Source organism: Oreochromis niloticus, linkage group LG9 (genome assembly GCF_001858045.2).
Source record: "Oreochromis niloticus isolate F11D_XX linkage group LG9, O_niloticus_UMD_NMBU, whole genome shotgun sequence".
Taxonomy (NCBI): Eukaryota; Metazoa; Chordata; class Actinopteri; order Cichliformes; family Cichlidae; genus Oreochromis; species Oreochromis niloticus.
In genome coordinates this window covers 15,161,979-15,180,106 of record NC_031974.2, presented here as the reverse complement: position 1 = coordinate 15,180,106, position 18,128 = coordinate 15,161,979, and the positions used below count along the sequence as shown (strand labels likewise).

General features: G+C 39.6%; 1 protein-coding gene across 1 annotated transcript; it reads left to right on the top strand.

Moving 5' to 3' along the window:
- The first annotated feature begins 14,911 nt into the window (after nucleotides 1-14,911).
- otulina (OTU deubiquitinase with linear linkage specificity a) lies at nucleotides 14,912-17,477 on the top strand. Its single transcript, XM_003439243.5, has 3 exons — nucleotides 14,912-15,132; nucleotides 15,267-15,388; nucleotides 16,904-17,477. Exons 1-3 carry the CDS (start codon nucleotides 15,019-15,021, stop codon nucleotides 17,304-17,306), a joined length of 639 nt encoding a protein of 212 aa, XP_003439291.1. The 5' UTR covers nucleotides 14,912-15,018; the 3' UTR covers nucleotides 17,307-17,477.
- The last annotated feature ends 651 nt before the right edge of the window (nucleotides 17,478-18,128 follow it).

Sequence of the window (18,128 nt, the reverse complement as noted above, 5' to 3'; positions counted from 1 at the left end):
TCTAAAATGCGCCATTCTGACTAGAGAAATGTTTTCAATTTCACAAAACAGCTATCCGACACACAATTATGTGCAAACCCTGCCTGTAATAAATCTGTAGTAGGACAGAAGGCTGAGCATGAGCCTGAAAATTATGCTCAGGGGGGTTTTTTATGGGAATTTTCTTTTGTATACATACTGTAATTTCCTGTCACCACCTGTTTTGTTCTTGGTCTCCCCCTGTGCCATACCATTAAAAAAACACCCTGGAAGTCCCCCTGGATATTTTTTTTTATGATGTAGAAAAAAAAAGTTCACCTAACTTGACGGTAACTAGCTTAGTAATGCTGATTATGCCAGCTCTAAATAATGCATTATATTTAAATTGGCTGGGGGTATTAAAATAGAAATAGGACAGAAGATTTTTTTCATTATAAATTTAAATGTATAATATTGAAGTTTAATGCATTATTTAGTTCAGTCTAGGCAAGTAAGTGTTTTATTACACATTACTACAAAACATACCACTTTATTTAAAAGCACTTTAAAAACCAACAACAAGACTGTTCAAAGAGCTGTACAATGAAACCAAACATTAAGGACAAACACAGGCCAAGATATAAGATATGGGAACGCAAAGAAGTTAAATAAAAGAGTACATAAAAACTGAATTAAATTCACAGTCAGGACTGGGTCAAAAGTGAGGAAGTAATTTTTTTTATAACTTTATTTAATACACTATTATATCTACATGGCAGAAACTCAGTTCATTTAGGCATGTAAAACTGTAAATAAGACCTGCTGAAGTTCACACTGTGTATCAGAAATGTTCAGGGGATGAAAGGTGATTTAAGCGACTTGGTTGTTGGTGCTGGCCGCTCTGACTATTTCAGAAACTGCTGATCTACTTCCCACACCACCATCTCAGGGTTTAAAGAGGATGGTATAAGAGAAAATATCCAGTGAGCGTAGGTTCTCTGGGCAAAAACGTTTCATTGACATCACAGGTCAATTTCAGTTTCACAACCTTAAAACAGCTGCTAAATTATCTGCAGTGGGGGGGGGGGGGGGCTGGAGCCTATCCCAGCTACCATAGGGCGAGAGGCAGGGTACTCCCTGAACAGGTCGCCAGTCTGTCGCAGGGCTAACACAGAGAGAAAGACAACCATTTGCACTCACATTCACACCTACGGGCATTTTAGAATCACCAGCTAACCTAACCCCACTTACTGCATGTCTTTTGGACTGTACCAGGAGAAAACCCACGCAAAGACATGCAAAGTCCACATAAAACAGCTCAGGCCTGATAGTGGAATTAAATTCAGGACCTTCTTGCTGCGAGGCAACAGTATTAACCACCGTGCCACTGTGCTGCTCTGCTGCTAAATTAAAAATTCCAGCTAACCTCCAGCTAACGGCAACTAGCATAGGCGAGTAGCAGTTATAAGCCACATTAGCTTATGTCTCTAGAGCAATTTATGCAGTTTAGATTGATTTTTGCCTATTTATTTCCCTGTTGGTAAACCTGTTTGTTATTGTACCTCTTTTAATTGAAATTAGGTCATTATGGAGAAAAAACATAACAAGCTAGCAGAGGGTAGTAACATCAGCGACCATCTTGGCTTTGTAACTACAGTTTGCTCTAATTTTACACAAAATATTTAAACGATACTAATCATTGACAGTAAATACTCTGAATAAATGTAATCATGTTGAAACAAATTTTTTTTGTTACACTACATTTTCTCCTGAATACCGTTGAGCTCGTATTTTGTGTTTCAGGGTGCAAGGTCCTGTCGAGCTCAAAGTTTTGAGCAACATACAAATATTTTTTTAAAAAACATGATTCTCTGATTCTCCTTTCATCTTTTCAGAGTCGGAGTTATTGAGAGTGCCAAATAAAATCAAACTTGTCCTGACTCTCTCTTTGGGAGGTCATGGTCAAGTGCATCTTGAATCACCCCGAACAAACTTCCACATCAGAGGTGATGTAGAGTTATTTGACCCATTTGACCTATTGTTAATGGAAGGGTGGATGAATGGATGTAACTGGCCATTTAAAGTGTTTTGATGAGAGAAGATGCTGTAAAAAAAGAGTTGTGTATTTTAATACTTACCTCTTTATTTACATTTGCTTGGGGTCACCAGAGAAGAATACGTGTCAGGTTTGCTTCTCATCAAAGCTTCATGTGTTCGCCTCACCAAATAACAACAAGACAAGTGTAAAGAAGGAGAAATATATAAATAAACAGGGAGAAAGCCTTTTGAAACTAAACTCAAAAGTTTGATACAGCTTCCCTGTCCATGATGCCTTTGAAAAATGGGCAGGCTGCTGAAAAGAAAGTAGTAAATAAATAAATAATAATAATAAAAAGCACAGACAACATAAATTATTAACATTAGACTGAAAACTGATGTTCAAGATGCTTTTTCGTCTTCCTTTCAGCCTTCTCTCTCACTCCCTCTCCGCCCTTCATTTCAAAACGCTGGATGTATTTTTGAGTAGCGATGGCTGAGGTGTACGCAGCTCGAGCGAGTTATTTGATATTCTTTTGTTTTCCATCCGCGCCATTTTCATTGTCTTTGCCATTAACAATGTAATTGTGCAGATGCAGCTCCTGACCCATATCTGTTTTCTTGAGCTGTTTGTATTCTGCTGCTGATAAAAGTTTACTTTCCATCCTCTCTCTGCAGCAGCACCGCACGGCTTTTGATTGAAGTCTAACGGCTCAGTTAAAAGGAGCTCTCATCATATATTATGGAGTAAATGTCGAGCTTTTTATCAGTCATGAATCAGTCGTGAATAGGGTATGAATGTGTCACGCTGACAAGTTTTGTTCTTATTTGTGCACAATTTTTAAGTTTTAACCACTTAAATCTTGTTGAATCAAGAACGCTGAATCCTATTGCTAAAGCCTGTCTGTTGTTGATGCTCTTCATACTTTTTGTAAAGGGAATCAAACTATGTTGAGACATCATAAACATTTGAAAGTGTTTTTTTATTAGCTGATCAAAGGAATGTATACAAAGGAATCTCCTCACACTCACAAAACTGCTCAAAAAATGATATGAATGTACTTAGAGAACCTTTATTAATGCTCTTTCAGTTTCAGCTTAGGATACTGTATGTCAGAATAAGACAAAACAGAAGATAAAAGTACAAAGAAAACAGCAAAATCAAAGGTTAAAATGTACAAAGCTGATCATCTTCATAAAACAACCTCTTCTTCTACACTTGCCAGCCACTTTTACCTTTTGCAACTGCTCATTTACGTAAATATTTAATCAGCCAGTCACATGGCAGCAGTTAAATGCATTTAGGCATGTGGACATGATCAAGATAACTTGCTAAATTTCAAACTGAGCAGAAAGGGAAGGAAAGGTCATTTAAGTGCTTTTGAACGTGATGTGCTCCAGTGAAAATATCCAGTGAGTTGCATCTCTCTGGATAAAGATGCCTTGTTGGTGTCAGAGGAGAAGAGGTCAAACTGCTTCAAGCTGATAGGTTGGTAAGTCAAATAACCACTCGTTATAACCAGAGTAACAAATAGTTATTTGAGTTTGTTTCAAAAGTAACAAGTGGCATCTGGTGTGGTCTTCTGCAGCAGCAGCAGAACACCACACCAGATGCTACTCTAAGAACAGGAAACTGAGGTTACAATTCATTTTGGCTCGCCAGACTGGAGAGTAACACATTGGAAAATCTTTCCTGGTCTGATGAGTCTTGATTTCTGCTGCCACATTCAGATGGTAGAGTCAGAATTTAGTCTAAATATGAAAGCATGGATGCATCCTGCTTTATATCATCGGTGTAGGGGATATTTTCTTAGCACCAACTAAGCATTTTTAAAACTCTACAGCGCCATGGATGTGAAGCCAACCTATCTGCAGCAACTGTGTGATGCTCTAATGTCAATATGGACCAAAATCTCTGACAAATGTTATCCAGCATCTTGTTGAATCTAAACAAGGTTTAGAAATTAAGACAGATCTTAAAATAGGGGCCTGACCAGGCACTAGGAAGGTGAAAAATAAAGAAAAACAAAGTAGGTTTGGTGCCTCTGGTGACTGAGTGTGCAATAAAGCTGAAACAGTTAGTCCAAAAACTGATTAATAAATTATTGTAAAATCATTTTATACATTTTTAAAAAAACAAAAACTCCCATAATCTAACCTTTTTCCAGCTTCCTTTGTCATATTTATAAATAAAACTAAATAACTTTAGATTTTAGAAATAGACCAAAGACCTAACTGATTACATGGATTAGTAATGTCTTCATTAAAATTATATTAAAATGATACTTAAAAATTAAATTTGAACATACTTACTTTAGTGTGGGTCAAGCTTCTGACATCTTTTATATTCTAAACTTTCCAAACTTAAGAGTTGACAAATATAATTCAGTGTTGTATTTATGTTTTTTCCCAACAAACACTTCTGAGCGTTTAGCATTTTATAGTAGATTGAGTTATAAGCGAACTCCTCTGAGTATCTAATGAAGGATATTAAGCATAATAAGTGAAAATGCTTTTGCAGTGTTTCACAAACTCACTCTTGTATGCCCAAATTCATAAGCCAAAAAAAAGTTCACACTCTCCAATTTTTAGCATTTGTTAACAATAAAAAAAATCATCTAAGTTGTGTTTTTTGGTAAAATATCATTTCGTTTTCCCTTCATGTTTTACCCCCCCGGTCATCCACGCCCCACCAGTGGGGCCCCTGCACCCCACAGTTTGAGAACCACTGGCTTAGAGAAATACACAGTAAAACAAAAGGAAGACTCAACACGTATTTTGAAGAAAACTCTTGGAAAACCTACATTTGATTCTTTTCTTCTTTCTTTGCTAAGATCTAAGTGCAGAAAACAGTAGTCAGAGGCCTTTGTGGTGTGTGATGTTTCTAGTAAAGACAGTCGCCCAGTAAAGACGAGTTTTGATCTCTGAATCTTTGTGAATTATTGTTTTTTATATATAAATATATATATTTATTTCTGAACCTGCAGAAGCTAGCAGGAGCAGCTGAGGTCTCCTTAAGAAGAATTTAAAGTAAAACTGTAAGTCCTGTTTTTGTATCTCAGTGTTTTGGGGGAGGTTTTTTTGTCTTCTGAGCAGATTCAAAGTGAAGACTCTTGACTGTCTGACTGGTTGAAATAAAACATTCCTGTTCAACCTGCAGCCACCTGAAATTGTCCTGAATGGGGAGAGGGAGCAGAAATATAATGACATGTCGGCGCTCCAAATGGATTATGTTTCAATATCAGTCAGGACACAGAAACAGAAAGGTGGAGGGAGAGAGTGCATGTGTTGGATGCAGATGGTTTTAAATTGCTGCCTTTGTTTTCCATCAGGCATGATGCATTCACTTTCCTTATCTTTCAGACAATGCGCGGTGGGCTGATGTTCTGGGTAAATGAACTGTCTGTATATCCCTCACCCTCCGCTCCTCCGCCTTCTTGTTTTCACTTCCTCCTCGGGGTTGAGATGTTGGTACACTGACTGTGAAGCCCGAGCTGCTCAGGCGTCTCCCACTTTGCTGCTCTGCACACCCAGATGCCTCTGGGGGTGCAATTACCAATCCTCACATGCAATCGAGGTTGGCCATGCATATGATCCCTTTTGCTTTCACTCTTGTTTCTGTTTTGTTTTTTTTTCCCCTGCCCTTTTTTTCAGCGTTATTAGCAATGACACAATGCGAGGTATTTGCAGGTAGAGGAGTTAATAGCCTGGTCTTTACAGAGACACCTGTCTGACTTCAGCAGCTGATTGCATCGGCCCATTTAACTTTCTTGCAGCCCGGGTTTTGAATGCATGTCTTTAGGCCGTGATGTCTCTGTTTTAGAGCGGGAGTGTGTTTGCAAAGTACCACGAGCAAACCTGGGGAGAAGCTGCAGCTGCGCGCCTGCTCACTCTGCTTCCCACCTGCTTCACACAAACACGATCTATAAAGAAAATGGTCAATAACGCTTCGATGAATAGTTCACATCCAGCTCTTTAATACAAGCTTTTAGCTGTAAAAATACAAATACTGAATGCATGACTTCTGAACAGAGTAAACAAGCCAAACACTTGGATATTTGGCAAAAATAAAATAAAACCTTTATGTGTAATATAGCTGAAGGCCCCATCACTAACTGATTTTTGTTCCTGATTAAATACATGATGTTACTTTGACCTTGCATTATATTTTATTATACCTTTACAAACATTTGTGAAAAAATAGGTCGGTGTAAAGAGCTCTCAATTCAAGTGTGGAGCTGTAACAGGATGCTGCTCTTGGAACAAGTCAGTTTGTGAAATTTCTTCCCTTCAGCTGTAAGTGGTGTTATTATTAAATGGAAGTGTTTAGGAACCACAGCAAATGGACACGAAACTGCAGATCACATAAAGTTACACAGTGGGATATGAGAGTGCTGAGGTGCATAGTGCATAAAGTTTTTGTGCATTAACATCAGCACAATAACTGTGTGCAGGGAGCTTCATGGCGTGGGCTTCCATGGTCGGGCAGCTCCTGTAGGTGTAACAAGTAGGTGAGGCAGCACTTTTGAACATATAGTAATACATTCAACAGTATACAACAAAAAGAAAGTGGACTTACACCAATCAGGCACAACATTATGAAGCGAGTAGGATATATTAGGGAGCAAGTGAACAATTTGTCCTCTAAGCTGATGTGTTAGAAACAGGAAAATGGGCCAGCGTAAGGATTTGAGTAAGTTTCACAAGAACCAAAAACGTGATGGCTAGACGACCAAGTCAGAGCAACTCCACTGCAGCTCCTGTGGGGCGTTCACTGTCTGCAGTGGTCAGTATCGATGAAAAGTGGTCCAAGAAGGAAAAGTGATAAACCAGAGACAAGGCCATAGGAAGCTGAAGCTCAGTGGTGCAAGTGGGGAGCGAAGGATGGCCCGTGCGTTCCGACCCTACAAGTTGTTCTGATAGAAAGGTGTCAGAATACACAGTGCATCAAAGTTTTTTGTGCATGAGGATGTACAGCTGGAGACCAGTCAAGAGCGCCCATGCTGACCACTGTGCAGCTGTGCACCAACAATGGGCATGTGAGCAATAGAATTGGACCAGGGGGTAATAATAATAATAATAATAATAATAATGATGGATTGCATTTATATAGCGCTTTTCTAGACACTCAAAGAGCTTTACAATTCCACTATTCATTCACTGTCACATTCACACACTGGTGGAGGCAAACCACAGTTGTAGCCACAGCTGCCCTGGGGCAGGCTGACAGAAGTGAGGCTACCATATCGCGCCATCGGCCCCTCTGGCCAACACCAGTAGGCAGTAGGGTGAAGTGTCTTGCCCAAGGACACAACAACCAGGACAGACAGAGCTGGGGATCGAACCGGCAACCTTCTGGTTACAAGATGAGCTTCCCAATCCCCTGAACCACGGTTGCAAATCAGTGCTGTCTGGGGTGTTCACGGTCTGCAGTGGTCAGTATCGATGAAAAGTGGTCCTAGAAGGAAAAGTGATGAACCAGAGACAAGGTCATGGGAAGCTAAAGCTCAGTGGTGCAAGTGGAGAGCGAAGGATGGCCTGTCCGGTCCGATCCAACAAGTTGTTCTGATAGACAGGTGCCAGAATAGACAGTGCAACCCAACACAATATTAGGCAGGTGGTCAAAATGGTATGCCTGATTGGTGTAATCCTCCAGACTGTAAACAAATATATCTATTTTTTTTTGTTTGAAAAGTGAAGTTAATGTGTCAGCAGGCAATCAAAAGAAGTTTGATTGTTGAGAAGGTGTACTCACTCTGCCTATGACTTCAGTAAACACTAGATTCACGTCCTTCTGAACATAACATGTTATGTTACCACCAGAGTCCAAAAAAACAATAAAAACAATAAAGTAGGGTATGCTTTAGGATGGGACTACAAAAAAAAAGAAAAGGTGAGTCTAAGGCTTCATAACATGACTTCACTAACTGGCGGATGATGTCACAGTGGCCATGTCCATCTTTCGTATACAGACTATAGCTCACGTGCTTTGTTCCAAAAATTTCACTCGTAATTTTTAAGTTTTATGACACAGGTGATGTCTTTGAAAATGCTGTTTACACTGAATCTGGTAGCATTCATCCAGAAGTTGCTCCCATAAGTAGTAAGATAGACATTAAAGTGGACAAGTAATACTTCTTCTGAGCAGGTTTAATTGTGTAATAAGTCAAAATCAAATGAAATACAGCAATTTCAGTTTGTGACAAAATGTTTTATCAGTATATCTTTTATCTCAGTGGGTCAGGATTATATATATATATACTGTATGTAAATAAAACACTTAACTCGTCACCTTAATTATGTCTGTACAGTCTCTTAGAGCAGAAGCCATAGCAACGCTGAGGGCATGCATCCTTTGTCCTCTGACAGATGCCTTGTCAACTCAGGGGAAAAAATAGTTTATTTCTCTAAACATCAGATTTTCTCCAGAAAAAGTCACGACTATGCTAACCGGATCTTTCTTTTATTTAAAATGGATAAACTGGAATTTAATCCAAATCAAGATGGTTTCCTTTTTTCCTTTTTTTAATGGAAAAAAAATCACCAGATGTATGAGCACAAGCTCTTGCCTTTGCTTTCCATACTGAAAAAGAAAAACATCTGTATACTGGAAACACTGGTGATTTGGATAACACGTATACCATATTTATGCATAAAGAGTTTGGGGGCTCGTCGTATCCATTTAGCACCAGGAAAAGTGCTGCAAACTTGTGCCCTAATCTCGTGACCAAACAGAAACGCCGCTCCATATGTTGTTTGAAATGGACGATCATGAGTTACAGGCGGCAGATTAAAAAGTGAAACAGTTTCCCTTCTGTCAGGTAGTTTGTAAGCAGCGCGTGAAAAAGCCCCTCTGGCAAAGTGCAACTCTTCTGCGCATGGGTCATCGCAGCTTTAAGAGCTAGAGGAAAATAACCGGCCCTGCCCTCCATCATCCTCTCATCCCACTGACCTCTACATAGGGTATAGTATACTTACAGCACACACAGAGGGGGAGAGGGAGAGAAAAGAGAATGATTGCATATCTGAAGGCATCAAGAGAGCGGATATGGATGGGAGAGGAGTGTGACATGGTCGGACACGTCTTTGCTTTCTTATTAGTGAAGGCCTGCGCGGACACTTTGGGCCTTTTTTATGGGGCCATGATGAAACCCCTCTTCATGCATCTGCAGAAAATGGCCAGGGGAAATCACAGATGAGAATCACTCAAAGACAGGCAGATGTCAACAGGCCCATAATGATAGCTGATGGCCCCAGAACACTCTCCCTTCTTCGCCTCTCAGCCTCACCTGCCCAAGTTGCACTATCCTAGAAAACATAATTAGAGGTAAAACAGAGAGACGGAAGCTTTAGCTCTCTGTTTTCTGTAACCAGTGCTCTTTGTTTTATACATCAGGGAGTCCTTTTTTTTCTCCCCCATTCCCAATCTCTCTTTCACTTCGTGGAGAAAAAGGAGGAGGAGGAGGAGGAGAGCTCCCTCTGTGAGACGCCAAGGTGCTCCCAGTCCATTGTGCTGCTGGCTGTCAGGTTAAATTAGGGAGTACAGGCTCCGTGAGTGTAAAAAAATCAATACTTGATGGAAGATTGCTCCCCGGAAAATCTGTTTTGATTCCAGGATTAATTCTTGACCAAAGGCTCCTGCAAAATGACATGCCATTAGCCTGAAAATGAACACATTCTGCAGTGGAAATTGGATGGAAATGTGTCAGGTGATTGCCCCGGCTGGTTGTTTTGACTCTTTGAGCGAGGGGGACTGAAGGTGTGGCTGCCGCGAATGAGGCCTCCGGGCCGACTCCATTTCCAGAACAGAGACAACTCCACCGTGGCCTCAGAGTATTCTCAAGGCCATTGTTGTCCACGGCTGCAAATGCACTCCACCAAGGTGAAATGCATTTACCCGCTGTCCACTCTCTCCTGTGTTTTCCTTAAAGCGTGGCATGAAGAATGAGAAAATCTGAAAATAAAACAAGGAGCTTGTTTTATTTTTCCCCCATTTCTCCCACTCTCTCTTCTCAACAGTGGGAAAAAGGGAGGTGAGATGCATTATGGATGAGTGAATAATGTGTTTGTCATGACAGATGACATTTCCTTCTTTGAAAACTTAAACAGGAAGCTGTAAAGATGCACCGGACTGTGATTCGAGCAGTGGCGTCTAAGCGGTTTCTGGCACTCTAAAATTATGTTTTATTGTGAAATACACAAGATTAATTTATTTTGCATTTATATTCTTCCATATTTTGCTAATCAGCTGGTTTTTAAATTAAAAAGAAAAGAAAAGGTGGGATCGATCCAAATAATGATAGTATCAATACCAATGCTGATATTGGTATTAGATCGATACTAACATGATCGATGTCAGTATCAATCATGTTAGATCAATACTTTGTTTCTGTCCTTGAGGATCTTTTTTAATAAAAATAAACCTTAAATAGACACTATGAAAAATGTTTTGTGTTGAATGTCAGGTCTATTTTATTTATAGTATGTAACACATTTATATTTACAGTTTTAAAAAGCATGGATGGCTGAAAGGTGTGTTTGTGTTAAATAATTATTGTGAAAAATTAACATCACAGGAAATTAGTGGTCAATCAAATGTGTTCACAATTTGCAAATGAATGATAAATCATTTGATAAATCATAACACACTGGTCTGGGCCTACATAAGCTGCCTTCCTTAGTCAAAAGTGTCAATATTGGTACTGGTATCTGCAATATTGCTCTTTATGCCAAGATTTACAGCTATGCACAGCACTAATAAAAGGTCCTTTACAACAAGTCCTGAAGAGCTACATGGAAAATTACATTATTGCTTATTTTTCCTTCTTTGTGTTGTTCTGGTGTTTATATAATCTTGCTATATGCTACATATAAACATATGCCACACCCAAGCCTCATTTTGACTTATTATTTGATTTAATTGGGATGCTGTAAGAATTTTCACTAATCGCTGCCTCTCCAAATAATCCTCTCAACAGTGCATAATTACAAACACTAAAGAAATGCCCAAACCCGTATTTTTAATCCTTCCATTTTATCTTAAAAACCTTGCAATCAAACATGATGATGGTTTACATACTCAAGTATGTATAAGTATGTTGCAATTATTAAGTAATAAAACAAAACAAGCAGTACTGACAGATGAAGCATCCTCTGTGTAATTATGATGATAAAAAAAAACAGATAAAAATATAAAAAGAATTAGAGGATGAGAATAAAGCAAACAGGTCGCAGGAAACCTTCTGAGCTGGACCACAGTGATGATGGTGATGATGATGGCGTTGATGTAGTGCCAGTGTGGACCACACTCAGTTTTAAAGTAGGTCTTCAGCGCCCTCTGCAGGCTCAAACTGTCAGTGCCTGCTGGGTAAAATCACTAGGTGGCAGTGCGCACTCCAGGATGTCATTTTACACATCAATACCACCGAGGAAGAGTGTTCTTTAAAGGGAAATTCCACCCTTAAAATAAGACCTTCTTGAATTGACTTTTGGTTCATGTGTATGCGTACAAACCATCACAGACAGGCTGTCAGTGAAACAGAAGCTCAGATTGTTTCTTTGCACAAATTGTCTCCTTCAAGTAAAACAAAGATGTAACTATGCAGAGCGTGAATGTGAGATCAGAATAATTCACCTTATATGTAACTTGGCTTGGGATAGGCTGCTGACCTATCCAGGGTGCGGATAGCTGTATTTTATTAATTTTTTTTAACATTTATTTATTATTGGTTTTTATTGTCTTCGATTTTGTGTTTTTCTTTTAATTTTTTTCTACTTTTAGTTCTTAATTTTAAGATCACACCCAGTTCAAACAATTTACTTTAACTTTTTACTTAATGTCACAATCACTTGTCACTTTCTGACATGAAATTTTAATGCAGGATGGATAAATAAATGTTTTCTTATCAATACAAACTCAAAGACTTGTATAAAATCATCCTGGTTGCATGGTTCATTATGCTTTTATACTCTTCTTTTTAAAAATTTATTGTTTTCTTGTGCTGTTTTTTTCTTGTTTTTGTTTTTTTCCTACCGCAGCCCCTGAATTTGGACACACATTGGCCCTTGAACTAAAATTACTTCGGCACTCCCAGAAGAGGTGGGTGGATTAATCCAGATATCGATAGCGTCGATATCGACACTGGTATTGGTATTAGATTAGTGTGATAGGATTGATGCTTTGTTTCTATCCTCTAAGCTTACTATGTAGCTCATTGAATTACATTAAAGTATTTCTTTTGGAAAAAAAAATATATACCTCAAAACACAGTATGAAAAATGTCTGAACCTTTCTATATTGATTTTCATGTTTATTTTGTTTATAGCCTATAATACATAATCTATACAAGCTGAACCTTCAGAGACGGGTACATTTACAGTCCAGGTGTCCAAATAACACAGTTTCAAAATACACAAAAATCTAAAAAGTGTGTTTTGCTATGTTAAGTACGTACTGTGGAAAGTAAAAATCACAATGATTTAGCGGTCATTAAAAATATGATGATTATCTCATAAATCATGACCAGGGTTTTAATAGTTTTGCAATTTTCATTAGTTTTTATTTTTATTTAGTTTTGACTTCAGATTTTCAATTTTATATTAGTTTTAATTAGTTTTTACCAATTGTTTGCTAGTTTAGTTTAGTTTTTATTTTTTTGAAAATCCTTAGTTTCAGTTTAGTTTTGATTAGTTTCAGTTATAGTTTTAGTTGTGTTTGCAATAATTAAGTGTAACAAAATCCCAGTTTCATCATATCAGTCATTCTCTTCTGCTTATCCTTGGGTATGTTGTTATTCCAGCTACCATACCCTGCACCCTGGACAGGTCGCCTGTCTGTTGCAGGGCTAACACGCAGAGACAGACAACTCACGTTCCCACCTATGGGTTCTTTAAATAAATAAATAAAGGCAGATGAACAACCATTGATACCAGGCAACTATAAAACGTATATCTTGGCCCCAATGAGACTATTAACTCTTGCAGCACCGGGTGTTAAGGCAATTGACTCACACAGTTATGTAGATATCCCAGTCCTGTTGTCTCGGGGTGCATCACGCTGCCTTGCCTGGTGTTAGCTTCTGTTTCTGGGAATGAGGGTTGGGCGTGCTCCCTTACCTTCTCCAGGTAAGCTAGGTTAGCCTTCTTGTGTGAGCTTTTCAAGTGCACTTTAAGGTTTGTGGGATTTTTTTCCCTTTAGAAATGTCCCTCATAATTTGTCTCGTTCCACTACAAGACACTTGCTTTATCCAAAACACAGTCATATTCAAAGTAATCCCAAATTGGACTCGTGGACGGAGCGGCAACACAGACGACCCGACTGAGGTACTTGCCACCTGCAGGCATAATAAGGCACAGCAAGAACATAACCTGGAAAATACACTTCATTCTCACCCTAGACCAGGGGTCTGCAACCTTTTCCACCCAAAGAGCCACTTGGACCCGGTTTCCACACAAAAGAAAACACTGGGAGCCGCAAATACTTTTTGACATCTAAAATGAAGATAACACTGTATATATTGTTTTCTACCTTTGTCTGAAGAACTAAGGTGTGCTGCTTATGAAATCCATGAAGTGCTACAGAGAAAATTACATTTTATTTATGTAATCAACACATTTTGAACTCTTAAAGAAATATAACAAAAGCAAAGACACCCAGCTGAACTAAAATGATCCATGTAGCAAACAAAAACTGTTGTGAGCCGCCTCCCTTATATCTCCTTTGGGCTTTTGGAGCCTTGACCTGACTATTAAAAAATAATTGGTAAAAAAAGCTCTATGCTGCTGAAAAATGAAAAATAGATATTTGCAAAATTCTGCCTAAATATGTATTTTACCTTGTTAATGCGTGCGGCGGGGGCGTGGTCTGCAGCGCCGCTGCAGGGGAGGCGGACGCACCTGAGCGGCACCCGCAATCACGCCTCGCCGCCTTAAAGTCTGTGCTCTCTCTGCTGTTGTTGTTGTTGTTGGTGGTGGTGGTGTGTGTCGGGCTGTGAGCTGCGAAGCTACAGCCGGCTGTATGCGTACAGCAGCCGTGTGTGAAAAGTGGTCAATAAAGAGATGCTGAAAAGCGCGTTCATGCAAACATCGTCGGGTCTGCCGTGATGTGTTTACAATGGGACTTCTGCTCCTGAACCTCTGCTCACAGCGTCTGCTAATCGGTGCTGTGCGAAGTCAGTTTACGCAGGACTATAAGCTGTCATCTGTCGTCTGTGAGGCGTGAGCAGTGTTTGTCTTTAACATAGTTCACGGTGGAGCTGCTGACATAATGTGGATCCGAATATCCATAACTGGCCTACCTGGGGTTGAAAGTCTCGATAAATGCACGGTGTTTCGGCGGGAATACCGGCTTCCGCGAGTGTGACGCTTATATTGAGCGAGGAAAAAATAATAGAATATAATTTTATATTTATATTTCAATATCACAATAATCTTCCAATTTAGAACTACAAGTTTAAAAGAACTAACATAAATAAAATACACTTCAGCGAAATACTTCTAATTTATTTTCCCAAACCACGCGGAGCCGCACTATAAGGACTAAAGAGCCGCGGGTTGCCGACCCCTGCCCTAGACTAACGTATGACACATACACATCAACGAAAACTAAACACATTTTCTCTATAAATTCAGTTAATTTTAGTTAGTTTTGTGAACGGTCATTTCAGTTTTAGTTAGTTTTCCTTTTATTGCAAAGTCTCGTTTTTATTTTTATTTCCGTTAACGAAAATGTTTTTTATTCGTTATTTCGTTAGTTTTCGTTAACGATAATAACCTTGATCATGACACACTGCTCTCCCCTACATAAGCCGCTTTTATAGATTAAAAATATCGGTATCGGCATTGGTATCGGTAGCACTGCCGTTGAATTGAATGACTAACGACTTTTTGCACTCCAGGCCAGAGGGTGGCGCGCACGTGCATACAGTTTCCTACCGAGGATAAAAAGTGCTAGCCGCAGAAGAAGAAGCAGGAGATAGCTTAGATGCTAGTGCGTTTGAAACGTGTTTTTGCTTTTAAATCGTCATGTCCTGGGTTAAAGCTCTGCCTGTGAGCGGAGAAGATGTCTTCGACGACAGTGCGGACGAGCTTAGTTTACAGAGTAAGGAGTGGACCTCCAACATGAAGAAGCGACTGAGGGTAAAGTTAGCTCACATCAAAATCGGATCCTGAAATGTTCACTCACACCGGCTCTGCGTGCTAAACTTCCTCTGTGTGTGTTTGTGATGTGGTGTGCTGTCCTTCTGTGTTTAACTCGCTCATGTTTTCTCCAGGACGGGTATGTGGACGGAGTTGATACCGGTGAGGAGGCCTCGCTTCAGGTGGGATTCAACCTGGGCTTCAAGGAGGGAGCAGCTCAGACTGTGGCTGTGGGACGACTCAGAGGAATCGTCAGGTAAACCATCAATAACATCATACATCTGCCCCGCATGTGACTTGTCACGTGATATTGTTTTCCTTACAATAACATGATAACATCTAATAAGATGTCACATATTAAAGTGACATCATTTTAAAGGGGTTATACACATTTCTATTTAAAATTTCATGATATACATGGTTTGGGCACCTTGATTGCACATGTATCTCATCCAGGCATTGTCTTCTTCTTATCCAAAGTTGAGTTGCAGTGAGAGTAGGCGAAGCAGGGTATCCCAGACCTCCTAGCTCCCAGCCACAATTTCCATATCCTCCTGGGGGATTGATTCCAAGGCATTGCTAGGTCAGACAGATATGTAATCTGTCCAGCCCAGTTTATTCTGGGTCTATCCTGGAGTCTGCAGACTTTTTTCTTTAAAAAAAAAAAAAAAATCTGTTGCCTTATTTTATAACTCGTGGAAACCGTAGTTTAAAGTTTCATTAACTGAATTGCCCCATACACGGTGGCTTGAAGTTGTGATCATATGTCACTGTCAGACCACTTACTGGTGACCTACTGAAGTCAAGTATCAGTATCAGTGGCTGTGTTTACATGGAACAGACTAATCGTATCATTGTCCACACACAATTAAAAAGGATTTTTTAAAAATAATTGGGTGGTTTACACACCTGATCAAAAGATAAAGACCATACCTCCAGGTTCTCTTCCACCATCTCCCTCCTCTCATTACAGAGACTCCTGCCTGACCTCATCTGTCAGTCCATCCACCAGTATTGCACAAATAAACATTAAATTAAAATGATAAAAATTGGCAGAGACTGGCTTGATGATCTCACGAAAATATGAAAAGAAGATCCAAATCCAGGGACTCAATTCATGAAATCTGTGGAGGGAATTTTCACCCTAAACTCACTGTCACGTTCAAGAAAAAAAGAGTTGAGGTGATTTGAGGTTTGTGGCATGGTGTGTTATCCTGCTGGGTAAACACAACAATTTAAATGTTGCTGGTATTAAGAGGCCCAAAGTGTGCCAAGAAAATGACCCACGCTGTTACACCAGCAGCAGCCTGAACACTTGATAAAAGGTGGGCTTGACTCAAATAGGATGTGTTTAAAGTAGCCAATAAGGCACCAACAGGAATGGGCTCTGCCTATAATCATGTAGTTTAGAGTCAGTCATTGTCCCTGCCAATAGAAACTGTCCCATGAGAAATTTTTACAGAGTGACATTTAAGTTTTCCCTCCTCAGTTTCTAAAAAATCACAAGATTGTAATAAATAAAAGTTGTAAAAAAACAAAAACGTACAATATAGGTGCTCAATGAAGGATAAACAATCAAATATAACAGACAGCATCTACAGTGAAATCTCAGTAATTGAGAAGTCCTCGTTAATGCCACATGGAAATTCTCTCAGAGGTTTCAGCCTTATTCTTGCACAGAAACATCCTGAGTCTCTTTTGTACCGACTGTCATTGAAGTGTCCTTTGTGTGCCGTTGAATGTGACTCTGTTGTTTCTTTGTGTCTCGCAGCGCTATATGGTGCTGGTGCCAGATCCAGCATCCGGAAAAGCCCGTCCCATCCTCGGTGACTGACCTTCTGCACAGGGTCACGCAGCATGAGGACAAAATAGCGAACGGTATCAGGAATGCTCTGGAGAATCCTCCACCCAGTGTGAGCGACATCTCCGAGAGCATGGAGGACCTGGAGGTGGAACGGGCAGACCGGGGCTGCTGTGAGGAGCGCTGTGAAGAGTCGGACTGCTGCAGGAAGGGAGAGACAATGGACTTGGACTTTCCTCACAGGCCACAAAGGATCTGCTCGGGGTCCACTGAGGAGCTTCACCTCCTCCTGCAGTGCTGCGTTGACGTGGTGTCAGAACTGGGAATGCCACAGGAGATCATCGGCCACATAGAGGAACTGAGGAAGCTGTAGTGACTGAAAGGCTTCGAGTGATGACTGAAACTGTGACGCTAAACAGGCTTGGTGTAAAGCTCTTTCTCACAAAAAAACATGAAGATGTATATAATGTTTTATATACTTATGGATTTTTATATTTTATTTAAGATATTTTAAAGTGTTTGGAAATAAAATGAAATTTCCTGCTGCATGTTTGGATCATTGCCTCTAAAATGAGAATAGTCTGTAGAACTAAGTTTTTAGGAAATAATTCAGTTAACTTTCAATATCCCAGAATGTCTTAGCAAATTAAATGACAGAGATAGAGCCATCAGTATTGACCTCCATGTTTGTTGTTAGGTAGGGGTGTCAAACATATGGCTCCAGGGCCAGAAATGGCCTGCCAAAGTCCAGCCAGTTCTGAAAGAAGTCAAGATTGTGGCCTTTTTCCTGTATTTTTATGATTTGACAGCCTTCTTACTGACAAAGACGTCACCCATGACCTGCCTAGCAATCAAAGTAACAGACAAACCATGAAATTAATAGAAAATCTATTGTGTTTTCACTGTTTTCAGGTTGTTTTCTTTGAATTAACTGGATAGAGTGCAGCTAATGAGCTGCCAGTGCCTGTTCTGTAGTTTGATGCGTTTATTTCTTGCAGTGTAATGCAGTAATGTAGAGCTGAAGGTTTTTATTTTACTAAGACACCATTTCTTCATTGTGCGGTAAAAACTGAGAGACATTGTTAAAATCATTGCACTGTTTTTTTTAATACATCTCATGGAATAAAAGTAATGCATATAAAAGTAATATATATATGTATGAGTTAAAGGTTTTTGTCTTATAAAACGTTTTCAA